This window comes from Parasteatoda tepidariorum, chromosome 8, assembly GCF_982258835.1.
Source record: "Parasteatoda tepidariorum strain Cologne lab strain chromosome 8, Ptep-v5.0, whole genome shotgun sequence".
In the NCBI taxonomy this organism is placed as follows: Eukaryota; Metazoa; Arthropoda; class Arachnida; order Araneae; family Theridiidae; genus Parasteatoda; species Parasteatoda tepidariorum.
Genome location: NC_141762.1, coordinates 71365191 through 71391702, shown reverse-complemented (window position 1 = coordinate 71391702; position 26512 = coordinate 71365191). Strand labels below are relative to the sequence as shown.

At 27.6% G+C, this 26512-nt stretch overlaps 1 protein-coding gene across 3 annotated transcripts in view; it reads left to right on the top strand.

The window, feature by feature from the left end:
* LOC107449338 (retinal degeneration A) overlaps nucleotides 1–26512 on the top strand; it is a 91953-nt gene that overhangs the window by 50463 nt on the left and 14978 nt on the right. For all 3 annotated transcript variants that reach the window (XM_087169122.1, XM_087169121.1, XM_087169123.1), the window contains 12 exons: nucleotides 1392–1462; nucleotides 5026–5171; nucleotides 6404–6522; nucleotides 7549–7622; nucleotides 11603–11711; nucleotides 12060–12230; nucleotides 14114–14136; nucleotides 15419–15513; nucleotides 17492–17598; nucleotides 19482–19542; nucleotides 21653–21887; nucleotides 24865–24932. In XM_087169122.1, the coding sequence (XP_087025248.1) occupies nucleotides 1392–1462; nucleotides 5026–5171; nucleotides 6404–6522; nucleotides 7549–7622; nucleotides 11603–11711; nucleotides 12060–12230; nucleotides 14114–14136; nucleotides 15419–15513; nucleotides 17492–17598; nucleotides 19482–19542; nucleotides 21653–21887; nucleotides 24865–24932 (1279 nt within the window). The remainder of the gene's footprint in view (nucleotides 1–1391; nucleotides 1463–5025; nucleotides 5172–6403; nucleotides 6523–7548; nucleotides 7623–11602; nucleotides 11712–12059; nucleotides 12231–14113; nucleotides 14137–15418; nucleotides 15514–17491; nucleotides 17599–19481; nucleotides 19543–21652; nucleotides 21888–24864; nucleotides 24933–26512) is intronic.

Sequence of the window (26512 nt, the reverse complement as noted above, 5' to 3'; positions counted from 1 at the left end):
AAGGTTTGAGAAATGTTTATGAAAACTGGAAATGTTTGAATAACAACGATTGCTATTAAAACCTTCATTTGCGTTTCTGAAGAACTTCATTAACAGTTTGCATATGTTTTAGTTAGTTTAAAATTAAATGTGTTACTGTCTGTTTATTTTAAATAATTTTAAATTCCTAAAGCAACAACTAAAAAATGCTCTTTGAAAATTCACTAGATGTAGTGCACAAAGTAAAGAAATGGTCAACTCTTAATGATCTTTGATTTCATGATCAGATCTTCAGGTTCTAGAACTTAATGTAAATGGTTCGTAGGGGTAACTTCAAGTATACTTATTAATTAGTACAGATGATGCTTAAAGTTACGTAATTAGACACAAAAGCATGCTTTCTCTGAATAAGCAGGCCTTTTTTAAGACGTATTTAGATTTATGAAATCATTAATATGTGGGATAGTCGCAATCTGAGAAATATGGTTCCAACAGTTTGGTCAAAGGAGCGGTTTAAAGTTTGAACCTCTTAATGTTAACTTTACTTTTTGCTTATTTCATCATGTTTCTAGAACTTTCTGACCAAGTAAAAAAATGTTTTACACTCTTACAAAATTCGCTTATCCAAAGACGTATCCATGTAAGAAATAATTTTTAATAATTATTTATCGAATTTAATGTAATGAAAGCATAAAAAATTTAATAATCGGGTATAAATTTTTTTGCATAATTTTAAAGAACATAATTAGCATAATTTTAGAGAACTTTAAAGAACATAATTTTGCATGGAAAATTACAAAATACGTGCGAAATAGGTCGAATAATTCCTAAGAAATCTTATTTTAAATATACGATTTTCTTTTACTCAAGCGTTTCAATTTCATTGGGGAAATGAAGTTCTATTTTGATCAAAGTGAATCAAAACCCTTGAAGCAACATGGAATGAGAGAAAAACTTTGTCTCTTTGTCTTTTATTTACCTTTTATTTACGGCTGGTACAACATGTGGACCACATGTGATGGTACAATATGGAACATCGCAAGCAAAGGGTTAATTTAACTTTTTGTTTAACCAGAATGGCTTCATTGTTCTAAACATTTAAACAAAAAGTTTTTTTAAAATTTTTTTATTTTATTTCCAATGGCAGATTATAGACAGTAACAGCATACATAAGCTCTAAAAATAAGAGCATCTTTTGTTTCTGTTCTTATTTTTAGAGTTTATGTATGCTGTTACAGTCTATAATCTGCCATTGGAAATAAATAAAATAAAAACTTTTTGTTTAAGTACTTAGAACAATGAAGCCATTCTGGTACACTTATTGTACCAGTCATACGCAAAAGGTTAAATATTTTTTTAAAAATTAAAACAAGTTCTTGTTTCAAATTGGTGATTTTTTTTTCCTTTCTAAGGGCTATACTGATGAACCTCTTACCAAGATTCTTTCAAACATTGAAGATGGAGAAATCGTAAAACTAGACAGGTATTTACATTATCTGTTACAAAATATTTTTGTTAGTAATTGTCAATTAGATAAACTCCAATAATATATAAATTATTATCAATAATTACAATGATTAGTCAAACGTAACCAGAAGTAAAATTTTAAGTGCAGATTAAATAGTTAAATTCATACATCTATTTCATAGTTAAAATCAAATTTTTTCATCAATTGTGCCTAGTCAACGAATGTCATATAATACTCTTTTGGTCTTCCATTAAGGTTCTGTGTGAATGCCTGTTTATAGAGAATATAATGCTCATATTTCAGATTTTACTAAGAATATAATGCTGGTTTTTAGCATCGAAGTAGTTGTGGGTCCAAAATATTTTAATGTTTATGAGATATTTTAAAAGTATGCGAATACTGTCGTTAATATTAAAATAATTGATAAAAGAAGGGGTAGTTAATTTTCGAATACTTTCTGTACCTTTTAAAACTTTATAAAATGCATTTTTAAACTGTTTTGGAAGCAAAATAAATGAATTTTTCCCGAAAGTTCAATGAATATTATGCGAAAACAAAGCACAAATATATATTTTCCTTTTAAAAAAAAAAGCAGCTAAGTATCAAAATTCGATTTCATATATGATGAAATTCCATCTTTTTAAAAAAATGTCTTCCTTTTGTTATGCCTAATAACATTAAATAAGTGTACGTTTTTTGTATGCTGGACCAGTGTAAATATTGCACCAAAATATTTATATAAATTGAATCTGATCTTCAATAAGTGCACATATATTTCCTAGAGGACTAACAGAAAACAAAGATTTTATGTTTTTAGTAAATTTATTAATTTTTAAATATTTCAGTAATCTATTATTTGTTCTTACGAATATGATTCCTTCCTTTGGCATAAGTTGGGCTATTTGACTTCATTAAAACAGTTTTTATTTAGTAAATATTCAATATCAGCACTAACACATACTAAAGACAAGAAGTCAAAATGAATGATATTCAAAATGTAACATCCAGTGGAGCAAGGGCAACGTCATGTTGACTTCAAACCAATATTTCTAAAAAACTCTTTAGTATTATGACAGTATTCGGTTACAAAAAGTTATATAAATAGTTCAATATACAATATATATATATATATATATATATATATATATATATATATATATATATATATATATATATATATATATATATATATATATATATATATATATATATATATATATATATATATATATATATATATATATATATATATATATATATATATATATATATATAATTAAATTTTTGAGAAATTTAATTTATTACATTTTGCATAAATGAATAAATCGTAATAAATAAATGTATCCCACCAAGATGCATTAAAATTTGTATGATTAAATAAGTTTTTATCATTTAAATTTTATGATTCATTTCCAACAATTTATATCAAAGTTCCGAAGTCCTGCGTTTGTTTTATAATATACGGTAAACTAACCAGTAAAGGAACGCTTAAGCTTCGCTTGCCTTTTAAAAAATCATATTAATTTCAAAATTCGTAATTTTAGTTAAATGACAGTGTCAACACATTTGTTACTAATTGCAAATTATGTAAACAAATTGTAGAGAACTTTCATAATATTGTTTTAAAGTTTTGGAGGTTCAAATAACAAGTAGTAAGAAGACCAAGTGAAGGAACAGCTCTTGCCAGTGAAGGAACACCCAATAAAGGAACACTTAATTTTGGCTATTTTTTAGTGCTCTTTGTGAATTTATAAGCCATACAAATATTTAAAAACAAGCCTATTCTTGAAATTATAACATGTAAATACTTGGATAATGTTAACTTTTTTTTGTAATCATGAATTGAAAATTAAAGTGTCAACATATTAACACATACTGTTCATTCACTGGGAAATCTATGCCCAATAAAGGAGCATGCCTGTTCCCTCACTGGTTAGAAGTTGCCTTTCGTATTTTTAACATACTTTTGATGCGGAACATCACTGAAGGTGCAAGAAAATTAAAGTTTATCTTTTATTTTCATTAACTTAGAAAAAAACCAGTAAAGGAACCCTGTGAAAACCAGAAACCCTTAACTCAGTACTTTATTATGCCATGATGCTTAAAAAAAAAAATTAAACGTAACTTCAATAACTATATTTTAAATTCTCCTTTTCACAATGAGAAAAATAAAACTATTACATGCAATTAATTCCACTTCAAACATATAAATACAAATACTCATATTATAATTTTTCAAAGAAACAAGATATTACAGAGATAATAACTAATTCAAAAAATTTTCCAGAGTAGTCTATTTGACCAGGTAATCCAAAACATTGCTAGATGACTTTCTATTGTTTGGCAGTAAGCTATTGTTACCAATCAATCTGAAGAAAAACTTTCAAATTCTTATTTTTAGTCAATATATATATATGAAATGTTCCTTCACTGGATAGTGTTCCTTCACTGGTTCGTTTACCCTACGATCCTTATTAAATTCTTTATTTATGGTTTGGTTCTAATAATTCGTAACACATAAAATTGCGCTGATTATTTCTATCTTAACATGCGTTTACAAAATTTCTCGCCAGTTATTACTTATGATTCATTCTTTGTAAATCGTCAAGCAACAATGTGCTGATATCTGAATCGTAATCTACATTACTTATTAAATTCCTCCTCATTTATTATTCATGATTCAGTTCTAATGATTCGTCATGAATCAAAGCAAGTTAATGTTTTTAATGTAATATACGTTACTTTCTAAATGCCTCATTTTTTATTTATGATTTAGTTTTAATAACTCTCTGAGAGTCACACTGTGACTGTATCTATCGCAAGTTAAGTTACTTAATAAATTCATCATAATTTATTTCTTATGATTCGTTATGAATCAAAGCAAGTTAATGTTTGCAATATAATGTACGTTACTTACTAAATTAATAATTTATTTATTAATGATTTAGTTTTAATAACTCTCTGAGAGTCACACTGTGACTGTATCTATCGCAAGTTAAGTTACTTAATAAATTCATCATAATTTATTTCTTATGATGCGTCATGAATCAAAGCAAGTTAATGTTTGCAATATAATATACGTTACTTACTAAATAAATCATTTATTTATTTATGATTTAGTTTCAATAACTCTCTGAGAGTCACACTGCGACTGTATCTATCGCAAGTTAAGTCACTTAATAAATTCATCGTAATTTACATCTTAGGATTTCGTTTTTATAATTTATCAAACATCAAAATGTATTGATAGACAACCTCAAATGCTGGTTAGTTTCTTCAAAAAGTCCACGAGGTTAAATTTCTTTCAATACTTGATCTAGGAGTTTCCTTGTCTTCTGGACTGGGTTCAAAATGGCAAGGCTACGGAGTATAACATTAGTAGTTGTAAACCCAGCAAATTGGTTCGTCTGTTCAATAACGGTTATAAAATAAAATAAAATCAATCGTCCTTTTATTTATAGTTCATTTAGAATAATTCATCTCTCATCGATTTGTTTTAAGTTTTGAAGACGCAATATAAGCTATTTATTAATTCCTCGAATATTTTGTTAATCTTTAAAGAAAATATTTATCATTAGGTGGATGTTGAATGTCATTCCAAATCCCAACGCTGACACAAGCAATCAGGAGGAGGGGCGAAAGAATTTACCACTCAATGTTGTCAACAACTACTTCTCTCTTGGAGTAGATGCTAGAATCGCCTTAGAGTTTCACGAAGCCAGAGGTAATAATCAAGACACAGCCTCTTATTAAAGAGGCTTAAGTTTTGAGAGCGTTATTATCTTAGCAACTCTGATAACTTAACAACTTTGAAAACTTTAACAACGTGAAGTAACTTTCGAGAGTTCAGTCATCTCTAAAGCGTGTTTTAGTCAAGCAATAGTTAGGATACTTTAATTTATTTCAACATCAGAACCAGATTAAAGTTTTAAGAGACAAAATATTTCGACAAAAATATTTCTTGATGAAAACAACTCTATTGTACCAAAACATTGATGCCTAATTGTTGTACCTACCAATGATGTACCTAAACATTGATTGAAAAATTGATAAATCAACTGCTTTTATGTAGTAGATGTGATTGACTCTTAAGTTCATACGAAATCACAATTTCCATAAAGTTTAAAAGTAGTAAAAAAAAATGTCTTACTTAAAATTATATATATGTAATAACGTAACAGTAAAATTTGACATGAGATCTGTAAATCTATTTTAGAACTTATTACGTAAAGCATTAACGCGCATGATCTCATCTGAAAATAGCTAGACCCAATTTTGAAAAATCAATGACAATAAAACTTTATAGATCATAATAAGTTTGATATATTTACATATACTTATATATATTATCGAACTACTGCTTGAGATATTTTTCTCGAATCACGAACCTAAACATTGTTGATGAATCAACTGCTTTTAATTAAATGTAATTGATTCCTGAGTTTATACAGAATTACCATTTCCATAAATTTTAAGATCGTAAAAAGAAATTCTTATTTTAAATAATGTATAGGTAATAAAGTCGTGTCACAATTAACAGAAAATTTGACGTGAGTTCTATTAGAAATTTACTTTAGGATTTAATACTCAAAACTACACGGGTCTCAATTGAAAATAACTAAACACTCTTTTGAAAAATCAGAGACAGCAAACTTTATAGATCGTAATGATCTTGGTCGGAATTTCGAACTACAGTTCGAGATAAATTTTAAAAATAAACTCTTGTATTATAAAAATATGTATTAAGTGCTAAAGAGGGGTTTGATCCTAAAACCAATTCTGTATATTTCCGTATAAAGAATGTTCATAAATTTTATCTAGATATTTGGTGTAGGGAAAAAGTGTTTTTTTTCTTCAAATCATTCAATACGTTAAATTAAACTCGAAAAAAGCAGATAATTATTTAGAATCGATCATTTGAATAAAAATATGGATGAAATAAATTAAATTTTTCAGAGGCGAGACCGGGTAAGTTCAATAGCAGGTTTCGGAACAAAATGTTTTATGGGCAAGCTGGTGGAAAAGATTTAATACAAAGAAAATGGAAAGATCTCTGCAATTATATTTCTTTGGAAGTAAGTGCGAAATATTAAGCATAATCAAATTTCATTTTTTTTAAATTTAAATACATTATATATATATATATATATATAAACTTTTATGTGTTGGTATATGTGTTTGGAAGTTTATTGCATGACTAATGAATTATGACTGCGATTTAATTTAATACAGAAAAATACATTGTTTGGCTATAATACAATAAATATTACCTTAATGGCCATAAAAATGTTTAATTTTTACATGTGTGTAAGTTTAAAAGCCATATTTACAGAAAGGGCGAAAGCCATTGTAAAGGTCATAATATTCATATTTATCAAATTCGCCAACCGGACTGCATTGTTCTCAAGGAGCTGACTTCACACCAGAAAGGTCCTGGGATTGAATCCCTGACAAGGCATTTCATTCTTTGTACTATCTGCTCTTACTGTAGAAGTAACGCTTGCCCACCTATTATGGTGCCCCTGAAAGAGTGACCAACAAATTTGTCCTACTGATGAACGAGTGTCAATTCAATTTTTGTCAATTCGATCAAAATTTGAATAAATTTTATCTAACAAATCTAAATTCTTAATTCTTTTCTGATATCAGTTATAGTTTCACAAATATATTAATTCATTCTTTCCAGAAATAAATTATTCGTTAAAAGGTTAAAAAAAAAGTACGTATTTGATATAATGGGCTCGAACAAAATGCATTTTTCTTTGAGTCCATGCATCGAATTTTTATTTAACAAAAGAAGCCAAGTTTTTAGCATCAATTTGGAAGTTGATTTACTTTTTTAAAAGTACCAACAGTGATGAAACGGGAAATACAATATTCTTTCTTGCTGGTGGATAATAATCTGTTTTGAGCGCTCAAAACATGTCGATATTTCCCACCTTTACTTTTCAGGCTAATTTGGGTTTTTTCCATTGAAATGTACGAAGTTGTTCATGCCTTTCTGAAAGAAATTGAAATTATCATAAATGTTTTTGCATAAATCTTATTGAATTATTTAGCCAAATATTTAATGACCGAGGTTATAATGCTTGTCTTTACAGTGTGATGGACAAGACATGACACATAAGCTGAGAGAATTAAAGGTTCATTCCATATTATTTCTAAACATTTCAAGGTAAGAAAATGTTGATGCAAATATTTTCTAAATTTAAAATGTTAAATTATATTTAATTAATTCATAAACACTTCAAATTTAATTTATTTGAGGGTTTAAGAAAAATATTGCAAGTTAAAATGCAGAATATAAGAATGTATACTCATTTCAAAATTCAATTATTTTATTTCAATATTTTTGTACGTTTTTATAAATAATTATTGAAATATTGATGGAGTAGGTATTTTTAAAAACTCATTCACTCTTGAAAAAAAATCTGTCCTCTGAAAAAAAAAACCCAAAGCAACGTCCTATTCAAATCTATCAGTGACATTTTATTTCACGAGGGCAAAAAATGTAAGCATACTTTTGTAAATTCTTATCTATCATTTTCGCAAAAACCAAACAAATAAAATCCTCCTTATAAATAAAAATTTCCGAAAGTAAAATAACCAACAAATGTTTTTAAACGCAGGCTCTGAAGCAATAATTTCAAAACATTTTTAAAATTTAACTTTTTACTTTAATTCCCATTAAATATGTACGGGTTATAATATGGATATAATAATGGTTATATATTTGACTTTCGGAAAGACTCTTTTGTATTTTCCGTTATTCAGGACGTATAGTAGACAATATCCTGAATCTTATTTTTCAATTTATTTCTATTTTATCCATGCTAACTGCCTTAAATAAATACTTATAGAATTGTTTATAAAAATAGAGTAAAAAGAATTAATTTTGAGGCGAAAAAGAAGAAGAAAATCTATTGAAATCTGACAAATTATTATTACTGTAAATAACGGGATCACAAAACTTAAAAACATGTTTCATAGCAGGACAAAAATTCTAATAATCGCATTTGAACTCGTCTCTAATTTCGTCAGCTATAAAATAAGTTTTGGCGTTTTCATTCCCCCTTTCCACAGTAATAATTTGTAAGATATCTATAACGCTTTCTTGTTTCCAGCTTAAACATTTATTTCTGAACTCTAGCAAATGCATTTTTCAAAATTTCTTTTTGAAAAGAATTTTATAAATTTATATTAAAAGCTGTCGTCACGAGCACCCTGTATTTTTTTTAAATTCATTGCCACAAAAGATAAGCTTCTAAAAATAAACCTACATTTAATTCATTGAGGAATATATTGATAACAAAGATAAAATGATTTAAATAAAGAAGATTAAAATAATAAAGCTGATTCAAATATACATCCAGATTACGGTAAAATGATCCAAAGTACTTTTAAATTGAGATATGATTGTATGATACAAAAAACTACCGATACCAAGTAGTGAAAGTATTCTAGGAATAATTTTCAAAACTAAACTGACAAGAAAATAAATTGATGTTTCATAAATAAAACTCAATGCATCGATACAATTGGAAAAAGTTAACACGAATTTATTTTCGATACTTAATTTAGTTTTAATAAAAATATTTTCAAGTTAAATTTTGATGAACGGCATCAAATACATTTGAGAACAAAAAAGTTGGGAACGAGATTATTTTTAACCTTAGTTTAAATCTAATGAACGGAATCATATATAAACAAAGTTAGGAAATAGTTTGCGCAAATTTTTTTTTTACAACTTCTTTAATTTTCATGAACGATATCGATTTGGTGTAAAATTACTTTAATTCGTTATTATTGTCGTAGGTCATTAAGGCAAGGTGTGCGATTGTTCTTTTCTTCCAGTGGCGCCATCTATGGCTAATAATTCAACTTTTGACACACTCATACGTCACACCAGTTTATAGTGCGGACCCATTCATGCATCCATTCAATCATCCACAGATCGTAATTTTGACCTGAACCAGAGAACAATATCAATCTCCAATTCAGTATCCCCAGAGGCGTAATTTGTTATAGAAACATAGTGGGCTTTGTGACCCGACACATTTAACGTGCACCAGTTACAATTTACTACACGGAGAGTCTTTGCCAGTCTGGATTCGAACTCCCATTTTCACGAACCTGAGTCCAGCGCCCTGCCAATCAGGTTATCCCGACCCCACTTTAATTTTTTATTCGTTTAATTTTCATGAACAGAATATATCTGAGATAGAAAGATATTGGACAAAAAACTATTTCACTAGCCAAGTTTCTTTTAAATGAACAAAATGATATATATCTATGATAAAAAAGAAGTTTGATGTAAAATTACTTTCAATAGATAAATTTAGTTTTCATAAACGAAATCAGATATGTCTGAAATTGAAAGAACTTAAGTAAAGCTATGTTCAACTTCTCATTTTAGTTTTCATACACGAAATCAAAATTCTTTGAAGCGGAAAGAAAAGTTAGGCGTTAAATTATTTTCAATTTCTTTCATTGAGTTTCCAAATGCTTCGAAATTTCGAACTCTATAGTTATAAAACGACATTTCTGAAAATTTCAAATATCTTGAAAATTCAATATCCTGAACTGGGAGTATTTTGTGTTTTGAAGCCTGCAACGTTATCAAAGCAAAAAGTAATAAAGTTTCTTATTTACATTTTGCTTGAAGCTCAGATTTTCGGAGAACATTATTTTTCTGCACGTCTAAGTAGGCAACATTCTCTGAATGGAGTTCTAAGGAAGCAAAAATAGGTTCTGAAATGCGATAAAGTTTGGAAATATTTGTCGATTTTTGATGCAAAAATTGGCAACGCTTTTTTTTTTTGGAAGAGAACTTAAATCGGAGAAAATTGTTTTTCGGTTATGTTTCCATCAGTCGTAGTATTCTCCTAGTAAGATCCATTTTGTAACACTATGTATTTTGGTTTACTTTTAGAAACGATGAAAAATATTGGGAACTGCTACATCAAAAAACAGCACGAATGAAATCTAGGGAATGTGTTTTTAAATTTTGTAAAAAAGACACAATGTAAAAATAGAAAAGGGATTGAGATTTCAGCTTGGGTAACTTTAGTTTACCGTGCGTAAAATTGAAGAGCTAACCTGAACTGTGAGGGAGAGTAAATCAGTACTGGTGTTTTAAATATTTTAGTAAAACATATTAAAATTTATTATTCATTTATGGATTAATTTTAGTATTAAAAGTTTATAAATATTTATGGATAAGAGGAATTTTTTAGTTCAAATTAAAAATGAGTAGCATTTTTTTTAAAGAACTATATCCTACACAGAGAAAAAAAAATACTGTTGGAATCACCTTTATGTGTTGTATAGACATTCTCTGGTAAAAGAACATGTATTCTTTCTTATAACATTTGGACAAGGCAAGCACGCCAATTATTGGCTTTTTTTTGTTGCGAATTAAGTCAGGAAGGTGCGCTTTTCGTTTAAAAAGACAGCACCACAAAGGTAAAAGTACGTCTTATCTCAAAGCATCCCGGATAGATGGCAGCACCACTCATTCGTAAGGCAACTTTCACAATTTTGACATATTTCTGAAGGGGAAAGAAACTTTCTTCAGATCTTCGTGCCCATGGTACTCGTCAGCGATCGAATACATGAATTTCAATTCTCAGATTTTTTGTGCGTGTAAATTGCATCTACTCGGTGGGTCTCGGGGTCGAGTACTCGGGGTCGTCTACTCGGAGTCGAGTATACAACCCCGGCCTTTTTTAACAGAAGTCCAAATTCTAGTTAATAAAACCTAAATATACAGTATTTAAATCATTCATTTAGCAATGATTCCCGTTCATATGGTTTTCAGAATTATACTCTAATTACTACACATTTAGTAAAAATTCAAAACTTGACAGTACATTTCACCATATAAATCGATTTTATGCCGGACATCGTGATAAAATAGCCAAATTTTATCCAGATTTACCGAATTTCATCAGGTATTTCAAAATCATAATTTATTTTAAATTTTATCGAAATCATTACCAAAACACTTGGGTGAAAGTTATCGAGCTTTTTGGTGTTCCCATAGAGCCAGAAACACGGTTACCATATTCTGGTAGTTTTGACCACATTTCTTTTTCAGTATGAATTGATATTTTCTGTTATTTTTTAAAATGATATTTTATCTTTTAATTTTAGTTATGGAGGTGGTACAAAACCATGGGGGACATCTGGATCAACCAATTTTCAATCACCAAGAACTGATGATGGCATGATTGAAGTCATCGGTTTAACCACATACCAATTGGTAAGTAGTTCGTTAAAAATTATCTATGAAATGAAAAATTAAAAAAGAAAAACTGAAAAGCACTTTTTTCTGCAAACTTGAATAACTTTAGAAGGCATTGGCTGTTTTTTATGAAAAAGAAGTCACAACTGGAATTTTTTCTCAGGAAATTGCAGCTGTTTAAATCTTTTAAAAAATCTGTAAAATGTGAGGCATTCTGGTAAATGTGAGGAACATTAGAAATCTACAGCATTAAGGTGACAGCAAATTTGCCTGCTACTATGATTCAATGTGTTCTAAACTTCTTAACGATGAACAAAATATTTGCAAATACAAGATCAAAATTTTTATTCATCTATTACTTTACAGCCTTTGCTACAAGCTGGTGGTCATGGTTCAGCCATAGCTCAATGCAAGAGAGCTAAACTAGTCACATCATGCACCATTCCTGTCCAAGTAGACGGAGAACCATGTCGTCTTGCACCATCCATAATTGATATAGAGCTTTTAAACACTGTAAATATGATTGCTAAAACAAAGGTAGGCATTCATCAACTTTTATTAATTTCGCAATGAAATTAACAGTTACCATTCGAAGGAATTTAAGTAAATGAAGCCAGGATCAGATATCACTATTATTGTATTGTTGTTATGCTGTTTACCATTGATAAAAAATACTTACTAATTATTTAAAAGTACTTATCAATTAAGTTACAATAATTAGAGATAGGATAATTAAATTTGTCTTGCATTTTCTTCATTTAAAGGCGACTGTTGCATCTATCATCATGATTAGTTATTTGGAATGATCATACAATATTTTTAACCTTCTATGACTAACTGACTTTTGAAAAGTATCTTAAAAAATTTTGTGTGTCATGATTGTGCTTCCACTAGAATTGCAGAATATTTTCGATGAAAAAGTGATCTTTAAAATAAAGGTGATAGATAATTTTATTTTCAATTTTTTTAATAAGGGGAAATGTTTTGTGATTTATTAAATAGAGTAGTTGATATGATATCAATAATATTATTAATAAGGAGATATAGTATATTAATTACTCTGTAAAATTTTTTTGTACTTTTACACTAAAAATGGTAGCAACTACTAAACACCAAAACCGCTGTTCTGAAAAACGAGTAATGTCGCTTTGCACTACTTGATATAAAGTAGTTGACACCATGCTTTTGTGTTCAGCAACTTTAATATTTATAATTACAGTAAGATATGCAACATTAAGATTCACTAAAATTATTTTTCAGAAACTATATAAGGAAGAATTATTAACTTATAATGCATATATACACTAATTATTAAAATAAAATTAATTTATTAATCGAACTTCCACGTAGCACAGAGAGAATAAAGGAGAGTTCGAACTAAGTTCAAAACACTGCAAAACATACCGGATCTAATCACGGGAAAAAGTACTGCCACGTCCGTATTTCCTTATTACCGTAATAACTATTTTTTCCGTACAATTTTATACCGTAATTATTATATTTATATAATTACACTGATTCAGTAATGTTACTGTATTTTTCGCTAATATTGCTCCTTCACTCAATTTTTGCATAGATATATATATATACTCAATATATATATATATATATATATATATATATATATATATATATATATATATATATATATATATATATATATATCAATATGTACTCAACGTATACTCAATATATACATTAATATATTTGGCATTTATATATTTCATATTTTTAATACACTGTTAGAAATTTCTCGGAAAAAGTATTTAAATTATAATTTATTTGATTGTTATTTTACCTTATTCAAGCAAAACAGTAAAATACCCGTAAATAAGATGGTATTCAAACTGTTAACTGTGAGAAAAACCGTTTATTAACTTCTTTCACCTAAAACGGTTAAACAACTGGAATTTTATCGCACTAAGCTCACCTGATGAAGCAACTTAATTTTTTAATGATGGGTAGATATTATAGACGAGGGGGCAAATCTCACGGCTGAGAGAACGGGGGTTCGTTCCAAGACTTGACACCGCGATATTTCCTCCATTCCCTTCAACACATGAAGAGTTTCTACTATCCTGCCCACTACTTAACAAAAAGCCTTGCTCCAACGTGCAGTTAAATTTCTATTTTGCCATTTGGAAATCACGCTAGTTGTAAATGGTTTAAAAAACCGTATGGTTCTGTATTCTTGGTTTTATAATCATAGTAGCTGTAAACGGTTTCAAAACCGTAAAGATAAAAACTGATTTTTACTGTAAACTTTGAAGTTAATTGGATGGGAAATGTTGCCGAAAATTTTACCATAATTTTAGGACGAAAATTCTAACAGTGTATAAAAATTAATAAAGGAAAAATCTTAGAATAGCGATTAAATGTTTATAATAGTATAAAATCTATATTATTTCACGCATAACCAGAGTCATGGGACATCAGCAAAAAAGTAAGTAATAAGCTTTAATATAAATGTTAAAATATTTTATTGTATTGGGATATTAATAATGATGTTATATACTATCAATCAGGGATTTGCGATGCTTTTTGTCATCACCATTTAGAAATAAAAATGGAGCTGACAAAAATAAGTTGCTTTTTCAATTGAAGTAATTAAATAAGTACAAAAAATATAAAGAAATTAACTCTCTGAGTTTATATTTTGACTGACGAAAGAGCAGTAACTATTCCAAAATATATATCAATATTTTTAATGAACTTTTCGATGTATATTCTTTTAAATATATAAAATGATACATTCCGGAAAAGAATATATTTAGAGAGGAATAGCCCCATAATTACTGACATCAATTTATTTTAAACAGTTTTATTTTAATTTTTTGTGAGTGTGATCCGTAAAGAACATCCAGAACTTGAGAAGTTGGAACATCCATACAGTTGAAAGTAATAATATTTTTGTCATTTTTTTTATCTTCTTATTACCCCATTTCAGAGCTTGATGTTTAAAGCTATTATCTTTCATTATATTTTCATCGTTTCACCCCATTTTGTAATCATGAAGTTTAAGTTATAATTCATTTACTATTATTACCCCATTCGCAAGCACCCGTAAAATTGAAGTTATAATTAGTTTTATAACCAATGTTTCTGATTACTTCATTTGGAACCAACCATAAAATTTGCAGATAATGTGTTTCGACTATCTTCAGTCTCTCTTTTTACCCCATTTAGAATTCGTGAAGTTTAAAATTGTTAGTTAATTTTACTATTACTACCCCCTTTCGAAACATCCAAAAAGTTGAAATTATAATAATTTTTACAACCAATGTTTCTTATTACCCCATTTAAAAAAAAACATAAAATTGATAGTTATAAAATGTTTTATTATCAGTATCTCTTTTTATGGAATTCAGAATTCGTTCCGTATAAAGTTATAATTTTATTTTAATATTATTACCAAGCTTGCAAACACCTTAGAAGTTGAAAATATGATAAGTTATTCTTTACCCATATTTCTTATTTTCCCATTAGAAATTCTAAAACGGAAAGACAAAAACATTTTTATCATTCATAAAAGCGACCATTTTTATCGCCTTTCAAATGCTATTTGCTGTTAAGTTCTAGGAATTTTTAACACATTTCATAAATTTAAATTTTTTTTCTATAAGTTATTCTAAGTTCTCAAAGCATTATTTAAAAAATTTCTTCTCTTTTTATTATAAAGTTATATTATTATTATATTATTATTTAAAGTTATATTATATTTTTAGAGAGAATGTCGAAAAAGTTAGTCTTCCATTGAAATTACTGTCATTGCAAAAATATGAAGAAGAACACCATCGGAAGGCTAATTTAATTGAAGATGGTAAGTAATTTTTTTAAAAAAAATTTGAAAATCATATCGGTATAATTAAATTAATTAAAATCTTTTTTAACTATTTCACCAAATAAAAAATATTTTAATTAAAAGATGCTATTTTAATTTGTGCTGATTTTTTTCTCCAATTTTTTCGAAAGAAAAAAAATTTATAGTTATTCCTTTTCACTTTTCTTTTGCAATTTTTTTTCGTACAGAAAAGAATCAATTTACACAAGGAAAAGTTGAAACTTTTTTCTCCTTAAATAAACAAATAGCAGTGTTAAATCTAATGATAATAATAATTCTTAAAAAAATATACTTTCGATAAAAAAGAATTATTCTTACTAAAATGAGCGAAAAACTCTCAATGAAAATTGTAATCTACAAAAAAACATCACCTTTATAAATCCGCTTTGAGAAAAACAAACATGAAATTTGCCTCAAGATCAAAAGGAGAATCCGGTTAACTTGTACTGATTAGTATCAGCTGCAAAATTGAAAAAGCTCAAAGGAAGCAAAATATTAAGACATCAAATATATATATATATATATATATATATATATATATATATATATATATATATATATATATATATATATATATATATATATATATATATATATATATATATATATATATATATATATATATATATATATATATATATATATATATATATATATATATATATATATATATATATATATATATATATATATATATATATATATATATATATATATATATATATATATATTATAAATTTATTTATTCATTTTTTGCTTAAATTTCTTTTTTTAGTAGTTTAAAAGTTTTTAGAGCCATTTTATGTAACGTAACCACCATTATTTGTTAAACCTTAAAATATTTTTAACCTAACCTTAAAATATTTTTAAGAAGTGAGCAACAACTTTTCCATGTGATATAATTTGTATGTTCGATTTCAAATCATTTTTTAATAACAGTGTGTTGAGAGTTTTCTTAAATGCTACTGCTAGTTTTTTACTTATTAAATAGTTTTTTTTTTTTTTACGTACGGTGTATTTTTTGAAATTTGAAAATTACATTTTTTTTTCAACATGCCCCGTTTTAAGGGAAGAGAAATTTAATTATTCGATGGGCTTTAATGTATTAATTAAAACATCTGTCCAAATTTAATAACTCAATTCATTCTAAAACGAAATTGGAAATTGAATTGTAAAATATTTCTGAATAACAATATCTATATTTTTACCAAAAAAAAAAAAAAACTCCAGCATGTTCTTTTCTTTACATTAGTAAAGAAAAATAAGATTAATTAATAAGCGGAGAAAAAATTTTGTTTAAAAAGCCGTACAGCATGGTAATGCCATTTCAAAAAAGCATATTTCTGGTAATTAAAACCAATATATTTAAACTATTCATTTGATAATTTTTTCGTTCATATGTTAATGGTCTATTAGAAATTTTTATTTTCAAAATTATAGTTCTGATTACCACACATTTAGTAAAAAATACAAAACTGAAATGCAAATTTATCCAAATAAATGGTTTTTATGCATTGCTCTATGGTATCTTAATAAAATTACTAAATATCTCCACTTTCAAAAAAATTCTATTGCATGTTGCAAAACCGTATTTATTGTTAATTCCGCCAATACCATTACCAAAAAGCTTCGGTTGGCGTTCCCATAGAGCCAGAAGCACGATAAATTTTAACACATACTGATAGCTTCAACCATGCTTTTTTTCTCAGTGAAAATTATTGGTAAAATCATTGATAAAATGATTGATAAATTCTTTTTATTATTGATAAATAACCCTAATTTTAATTATCGAATTGTAACAGATTCGTTTAAAATTATTTATTAAATTTGAATACGTTGAAGTTGAATTAATGATGAGATTTTAATTAAAAATGAAATTGCAATTTAATAAACTATCTCATTGTAAAAATTTACTTTAGTAAGATGACAGACATACTTAACTATTTTTTTATTTCAGCTTTTCCTTTGGGTGATGTTAGCGTTAGTCATAACACTGACTTATCAGAAATCCGATCACAAATTAACGAGCTATTGAAGGAAAGAGACAAAAAATTTGAAGAGCAGGTAAAACTTCTTGAATTTAAGGATTCATTTGAATCAATGCCTAAATTTAATCGCTACAACTTAATTTTGCATTGACACCCAGTTTTATAACTTACATTTTTACGCACTTGCAGATGGACGTATATTGAATACAAGCAAATTATTTAGTTTGATATCATGAATTAAAAACTACTTTACTTGCATCTGCACAAATAACTATTTAATCTCTTATCTCTCACTTTATGGGTTTGCTCTTGTTTCATAAAGATTTTCCAATTAAAAATTTAAAAAAATGACTGAGGAAAACAACGTTGTAAAATTTATTATTTGATCATAATTTCAGAACGCGCAGAAGTTTTTTTTTAAAAAAGGAAACTATAAAGGAATTAAATGCTTTTCGTTTAAGGGACCCGAAGGAGGCAAGTCTGCCAAATTTTTAATTTAGAAATTTTTTATTTTGATTTCTGTGAGTATTTTTCACGAAAACGTGGAATAAACACAAAAAAAAATAACAACTTTGTTTTAGAAATTATGGGGGGGGGGAACTAATCTGGGTAAAAGAAACCAAATATTGACCTCTTTTCAAAATTACATAGATTTGTAGAAATTTATTATTTCTTTATTACTTTTTCCTTATACTACTTATAAAAACTCAACTTAGGTAATAGGCAACAGATTAGATATAGTATTAATATTTAGATATTTTGGAGTAAATATAGAAATTTATTTGGCAAAAAAAAAATCAAAAAATTGGAATTAGTTGTTTTAACTGAAAAATGTTAAATAATAGTTTAATAAACTAGTCCGTAGTCTATTCCCTAGAAAATATTCATGCAAAATTTCAAATAATTCGATATCTTGCTATATGGCATTCAAAATGAAAGAAAATAACCGAAAAATTATTTTTGAGCAAAAGGACAAAAAAGGCAGAATTATGAATGTCGTAACCAAGAATAAATTATTTTTTTAAATCATTATAACCTTTGTTCAGTTTGACAATAAAAAAAAACTCAAATGATTTTGGAAAGGTTAAAGTTTATAGTTTTATTTTATATATTTATAAAAAAACCGAAATTTTTTTTTATACATAATCGGCTAAAGAAAAGTAGTTAAGTTAATCAAATGAAATTTTTTTTAACAATAAAAAAATTTATTCAAGTAACTATGAAACTCTACCCACTAATATGCCTGGAACATTCCTTTTTTTGAAGATAAAAACCTTCGAAAATAAAAATATCTCTCTTATCATGGTAATATTTTCTTTTAAAAATAATAATACAAAAATAATTTAGGTAAAGTAACTATGCTGCTAAAATTTTACTCACTTATTCATTTTTACACTGTAGAAAATACGTAACAATAAATTTTTCGCAAATTTAACTATATATTTGAACTATAAAAATCTGTTAAAGTTTTATAACAAGTTAAATATTATAAAAACATTATACTGTTTGATTGCATACTATCATATGTACTTCATTCTTATGTGAAACTAATAAAAATATTATATTTTTATATTTAATTTCATATTCATTATGAATGAAACACCCTTAGAAATTTAGCTAACACACAGCCTGAAATCCCTTTTCTAGAAATATAAACTCTCTTAAAACTTAACAAATCTTACGTATGCTTTTAGATAATGTAACATTTCAGTTTAAATAAAGTAAATTTAGATATATATTTTAACATCAAATTGAAAAATTCGAAATTTTGATGAATGTTCATAAAAAAGCGGAAATTTTTTGTGCTTCTGGCACTTTTCTACCATTTCACTTAAACAATTTTAAAACTGTATTTAAGGTTTTAATGTTTTGCCATTTGTATTGAAATTATCCGATTGAATAATTGATTTTTCATTAGTTATTCATTAATACATTAATTTTATTTTGTTTCTTTTGCAGGAAAGAGAACAAGGAAATGACCAACCGAAGAAAAAAACTTCAAGCTGGTGGTTTCTGGATTGTAAATTCCTTTCTAATCAAAACATTTCAATTGTATAAATTTACATTAAATTTCAATTGTATAAATTAATGTAAACATCAAAGCGGATATAGTTTAATGCACATTAATATCAGCAGAATAACTTGTCATTGAAACAGAAAGTAATCTTTTGAAATGCATCAATTTTTAAGGAAAGAGTTTGTTAAACATATAAAAATTAATATTTTTAACTCTTTAATTTCACGAACTTTTAAACCACTTTTTTCCTAAATTTCGCAATGTGACTTACGAATTTCGTTCCAAAACTTGTAAGGAAAATTCTTCCAGATGAGCATTTCTGAAATAGTGAGGTAGTGACCCAAGGGATCATCAACCTTAAGAATCCACAATTTCGTAGCCAATAATATGAAAAAGTGAGCAAGATGCATCGATAGCAATTACTTTCCTAGATAAGCAGCAACTCCTAGATATGAAGTTGATCCAAATTTAAGCTGCTATTCAGAAAAGAAACCCGGTTCAACACTTTAAAGAAAATTTCCGGATTGAATTACGGTACTAAGTACCACTTTCAATGCAACATTCGTATAATCTACTTTAACCTTAAGACACTATAGCTTAAATTTTACAATAATATTTATTTAGTTAGAATGATTTAGTGACTTGACGATTATAAGTATTATAAAAATTTTAGCACTTTAGATATTTTATTTCGCAAAAATGGATTTCATGGTAAAAGAGTACCAGTACCCTGAGTACCCTATCGTAATTTGATCCTGGATTATTTACAGTGCAAATAAGAATGGAAATTGTGAAAGGAACCCCAGTTCTACCCAATAATAACTTAGTATCTTATAATACAGTGTAGTAATTAATATTTCTCAAGTAGATGAGTTTTCTAATAAATGCTTACAAAATGCTCCAGATTGGCAGAAACAAGGGTGGAACATTGGCAGAAAAACATGATACTTTAAAGGTTGTTCAAAGATATCAATCAATCATCAAGACATTAATCATCCTATGCATCTTTTAAAGCGTAGGGGATAGTATTTTTCATTCATTATACTTCATGAAAATCAGATGTAAATCGTACGCATTTGAAAATGGCCTTATTTTACTAAGTATTAAATAAAAAATCCTAAGAAGCTGAAACAGTTAGATATTACTTAGATTAAAAATATACAAATTGGAAAATAACAGTCGGCATGTTTCAAGTGCTTAAAATTCAAATTTGGCAATGCCAATATTATTACCACCCCACTCACATTAGCTCATCTTGATACCCTGGAATCTTGTTTTATTCAAATAAATGCTGAGTTCTTTGGTAACGACATTAGTTTCTCATCATCTCTCCATAGCGCTTGGAAATGCATTTTATCTTGATTTCATCCTCTTGGCCACAGCGGCTCTTCTTGATTTGTTTCCCATCTTTTTTAGCTCTCGGCTACTGTGATTTTTTTAGCTTTGTTTCTCACCTTCATTTCTCCATTTTTCGTTGGAAACTTTTCGTTTTATATTTCAAATCATTTTCGTTTCTTCTCTTTAATGTCTGGCAAGTCTTGAAAATGGGCTCCTGTTTTTGTGAGCTTGAAACACATCGACTGTTATTTTTACTTTGGATATACTTTGGATATATTTAAAGAGAGCAAAGTTTTTAATCAAGTAATGGTCTATTGTTTGCTTTTTTAAAAATCAATTTGCTTCCTTGCCCCAAGTCGATACCGTTTGCAGCTGGATAATTTTTTTATCTATAATATATTTCAAATATTTCAGAAAATCTTTTCCGAAAGCACCATATTAAAATTGCATCAAATATGAATGATTCTATTGTTCAATGCATTACAAAATATAACAGTATAGATTTTAAAAAAAATTTTAAATTTTATTCTATCCGTAGTTCTTCACCAACCTACTTGCTTAATTAACATCTTTCATAATACTGCATTTGCTTATCATATACTGTTTTATAATAAATTTCCCTTCAAAATAAGATCCATAACATTTTAAATATCTTTTTCAAGTATATTATATCTGGATAATAATAACTCTCCCTACGAAACTGTTAGATGTAATAGCATCGTTATTATTTATTCAAACAACTTCATCAAAATGTTCTTTATTCCTGTTATCCCAGCATGCAGCGGACAAAAATTCTTTAGAATAGATGAAGCTCAGGAGCATCTATACTACGTGAATGACATATGTGATCAAGAACTTTTCATCGCTGAACAGCGAGAGTTTCTGGCAGAGGCAGCAATTGACGAAGCTCCAGTTAAAGTCGAGAACGACCCTGATGGTGATGACGTAAGCAGAGCGTCTAGTTCTTCCTCCAGCGTAGGACAGCAATCGCAAGGGAGCAGAGATTTCGGGTGATGATAAATATTCATTCTCTTCAACAAAAAAAAAATTATTATTTACTACCGTCAAACGAGATAAGAAATATTGGAAATTTTGAAAGAAGCGTATTCCGTCCTATCTTCGAGGAGCAAATCGAGCGTACTTTTGTGTCGAAACTTGATTTATCTTTGTCGATGGCTGAATAAATATTCCGAATTATTTATTTAGTATAGCTTACATTACAAGATGTGATATGAATTTAGTTTAGTTCTAAGAAAATTCATTTTTAAAATATTTAAAATATATTTATCTTTAATTTAATAAATATATTATTAAAAAATCGAAGCTAATTTAAAACTAAAATTCTCATCTGGACAGCAATTCAAGAATATATTTTTAAATATATTTCTGGAGCAGTTATATGTATAGCATGCTCTACAACCACTCCCTTTTAAAATACGAGTTTTTGAACAGATGAGTGATGCGTAGACGACATGTTTTTACTTATAATTTTTTAAATTCATTAAAAAATCGGTAATCGAATTCAGGAAAAAGTTTCTTTTTTAATAATTTATGAAACGCATTATGAACTATTTTAAATGTCAGGTTTTGTAAAAAAAAAAAACTCCATTTAAAGTTTTAATACGGATTTCTTAAGGAGTTTATATACGAGGGTTTGTTGGGTTGCTTATTATGAGCTTAAACCTCAATGATAATAATCGAGGCATTGAATCCAATATAGCACGCAAAAGTTCCATGTGGATTTAAGAAAATATTTGAAATTATTAAATGATTTGGAGTTTTCTATGATTTTTATATTAAATATAAAAATAACTGGAATAGTGATGCAATATGGCATAGTGGAACTTGAAGGAAAAGTATCTTAAGCGACTGGAATATGATAAAATTAACTTATGAATGCTCAAAATTTTGCATAATAGCATTTTTAGGGTTCCGTTTTCGCCTTCACTATTCATTCACATATACAATGCAAATTGTAAATTAAAGGGACATTAGTATGCTTGAAATTTATACATCATGTGATTTCTGGAGATTGATATTTAGTTTAAATCAACATGAACACTTATAGAGATAAATTCGCTTTACCAAAATATAAGCATACTCTCCCAGTTGATCGTCAATTTATATAACCAGCTTACTTCTTTGACAGAAAGAGCCTAATGACCGTGATAGTCATGAACTTTAACAAAAATAGTATCTTTAGATCGCTAATTTTCATGGAATTTATATATTACTTGAAAATTAGATTCAAGATGCTCTCTTACATGAGAGCATCAAAAAATTTATCGACTAATCGAGCACCGAGAGCATCAAAATACTAATACATAAGTCCATATCAGTGGTCAAATGCATGCCCAGTCTTAGCTAAAAAAAACAATCAAGACTAATGAACATGTTTCTCGCGCTCCCTCTGTTTTGGTGACCACGGACTACGAACATACAACTTCCTTAAACCTCGACAGATGGCAGCACTACAATATTCGTTTTATTCCACGGGTCGTCTTAATTCGACAAGCAAATCGCCTGAGTCTCAAACAATATCAAGTCCCTAACTGAAGTTATTTTTTACGAGCATAACGTTAATTTTCGTTCAGTGATCATACATTTTACAAGAACATTTTTCCGGCAAACCTTCATTCTTAAAATTGCGAAAACTTTACAGGTACAAATTTATTTCTGTGGTTAGTGACTGGAAGTCTTTTTACTGGTCATTGACTGTAATCAAGAGAAGAATTTTTTAGTACACATTATTTCCTTGAATTTTCGTCCCTCTTCGAATGATATCAAACATACTGATAACATAAGCTTTAATTGCTGTTATTAGAGCAAAACAAATATATTATCTTATTTACAAGGATAAATTAATATGTATCATTTAAAATTAAAAGCGTAAATAATTTAAATTCTCTTCATAAAAACTCTCAATTTTAATTTCCTTACCCTAAGTAATAATTGCAACAGAACTCGGGAAAACTATGTTAGATATTGATTAACTAAGTAAATACAGAAAACTATTTCAAAATTAATTAAAACGACTGGTGCGTATACTGTAATTTGGGAAATTCCTAGTTTGAGTGATTAAATCAGCGAAGCAATTAATAATTAATCAATAAATAAGCACATTCCTTTAGCAATCACTTTAACGAAAACAAGAAAATATCTAATGGGAAAATATCAAAATGAAACAAATTCTAACTTTCAGAAGAAAAAAAAATATGCACATGGAGTTTAATATAATTAAATTAAGTTAAAAGCATTTTAGAATAATATTATAGTTAATGCAATTTATAAGCAAAATATTTATTTACCTTATTTATAAACAAAATATAAGTTTTACTAATTTGTAAACAAAGCATTAGAATATCAAATTTATAAAAAAATAATTCGATCATCCAATTTACAAACAAAATATTATTTAATGAAATTTTTAATCATAATGTTAGTTTGTCAAACTTGAAGTGAGATTTATAGAATTTATAGCCTTGATCTTGAGTTTGAATTTTCTCGAAGAAAAAGTCTAATTTTACAAGACCAATACAACACAGATTGACTTTATTACCTTAAGCATGATATGTTATTTTAATTCGACGCAATATTTCCTCGTTGGACTTTAGTTCCTATGAACAGAAAGTATTAGTTTTTGCTAACTTCTGATTTTCAACATTGCAAATAGAATATAAAACTGTCTAAATAGTGTATTTTTTTCTAAATATGAGATATTTAATTAGAGTAGATTTAAATGTAATTTACACTGATGATATTAAAATATTCAGGACGAAAAGTGAAAATTAAGAAACTACTAATGATGTTGAGAGAAAAACGTTTGTATTTGTTGGTAATCTACTATTTCCAATAAACTCAACATATGTTATTATACCTAAGTGTTTTTACCAACCAACTTATATGTATTTCAATTTTTTATGCTTTACGTCACAAATTTTAAATATAATTAATATACAATGCATAAAATATGCTATATTTTTATAGGGGTATAATTGAAGATGCTGCACAAGTTGAAGAAAAACCAGATCCAGGAATTGATATGAGCGATATGGGTAGGTAAAATATATTTTTTTTCTATAAAATATATTAGATGGACATAAATTGAAATGTGAGCTATTAGGCAATTTTATAATTTAATTTACAAGCACAATTAAGAATTAGTAAGATTTCCTGAAAATAATATTTTATATTGTTTTAATCTTAGTTTGATCGCTTGAATACTTGATTAGATTACTATTACTATTATTTTATTTTTGTTTCTTTATACAATCAAACCCAGCTATAGTGAACGTTCAAGAGACCGAAATTTTGGTTTGCTATAACCGGGACTTACCGCAATTAACTTTAACTAATGTTTCCAAACTCCCCCCTTTTATTGCACATTATTTAAATAAATGACTAATAAAATGAAATACAAAAATGACTGAAAAATAATATTTAGTAACAAAAATTGTGTTTACTTTTATTTTTTATTACTCTTCGTTTTGGGTACAAAAAAATTTGGAATCTACAGCTGATGAGCAATCCTCAACATCAGATGTGAAAACACTTCCAGACTCTCTGATAATTTTTTCTGAATTTATGTTATTCCGCTTTTTAAACCTGTCTAACCAGCCACTCGAGTACGTAAAATTAGTCTCACCAAATCACTCAGAAAATTCATCGGCTTTGACTTGAAGCATTTGTCCAGATACCGGAGGATTACTGCTTCTTTGAATGCTGAACCAATTCAATGATGGAGCAAACAAGAAAAATGCTTATTACTACATTCCCTGCTATAGATGGTTTTAAAAATCGGTATATGTATTTATTTTGAAGCAGAAATTTCAAAATATTACAAAAAAATAAAGGAAATAAATCAGTCGAAAGACAGAAAAAAGTTCATAATATCCAACTTACTCTCTTTTTTTAGTTCATTATATTCACAAAAAAATAACATTATGCGTGCGTAGCAAGGCACGGGAGCAAAAATTTCGCTCAATATATCCAGGAGATCACTATAAACCATGTTCACAATAACGGGGTTTGACTGTAATAAAGTTACTATAAAGTAAACTCATTTTGGTGACTATTTTGTTTAGGTTAATTTTTTTAGAAAGGCAATAAAATATTTGAATTGCGTGCCATTGTATTGTCGACATTGTACCATTTTTGCAAGTACTATTTACCATTATATTGTGATCATTGTGTGACCATTATATCTTAAGTTGCGTTTAAAAGTGTATTGTGGGTATACTGAGAGCAATTCCAAAAACAAGGTCTCTTTTTAAGAAATTAAAAAATAAATTTTCTTATGCTATAATATGAGTTTTTTTATGGGAAAAATTTATATTATATCATTTTAAAGGTTGAAAATTTTTCTACTTCTCTAAATAATTGGCACTCTGATAAGTTATCTGAGAGTTATTGCATTGCCATTTAATACTAGATACTTGCCATGTCCTTTCATTAAATGTCATTGCCGTTGCCGAATCGTCTAACGTCCATATTGCGTAATTCCCACTTAGGATACAGGTGATAAACACTGGGCACCAATCTCAGACTATAAGAAGGTTGAACTGTTTTAATGAAACTACTGCTTGAGAGAGGAAGTTTTGCCCCTTCTGAACCGTGATCACATATACGTGATTAC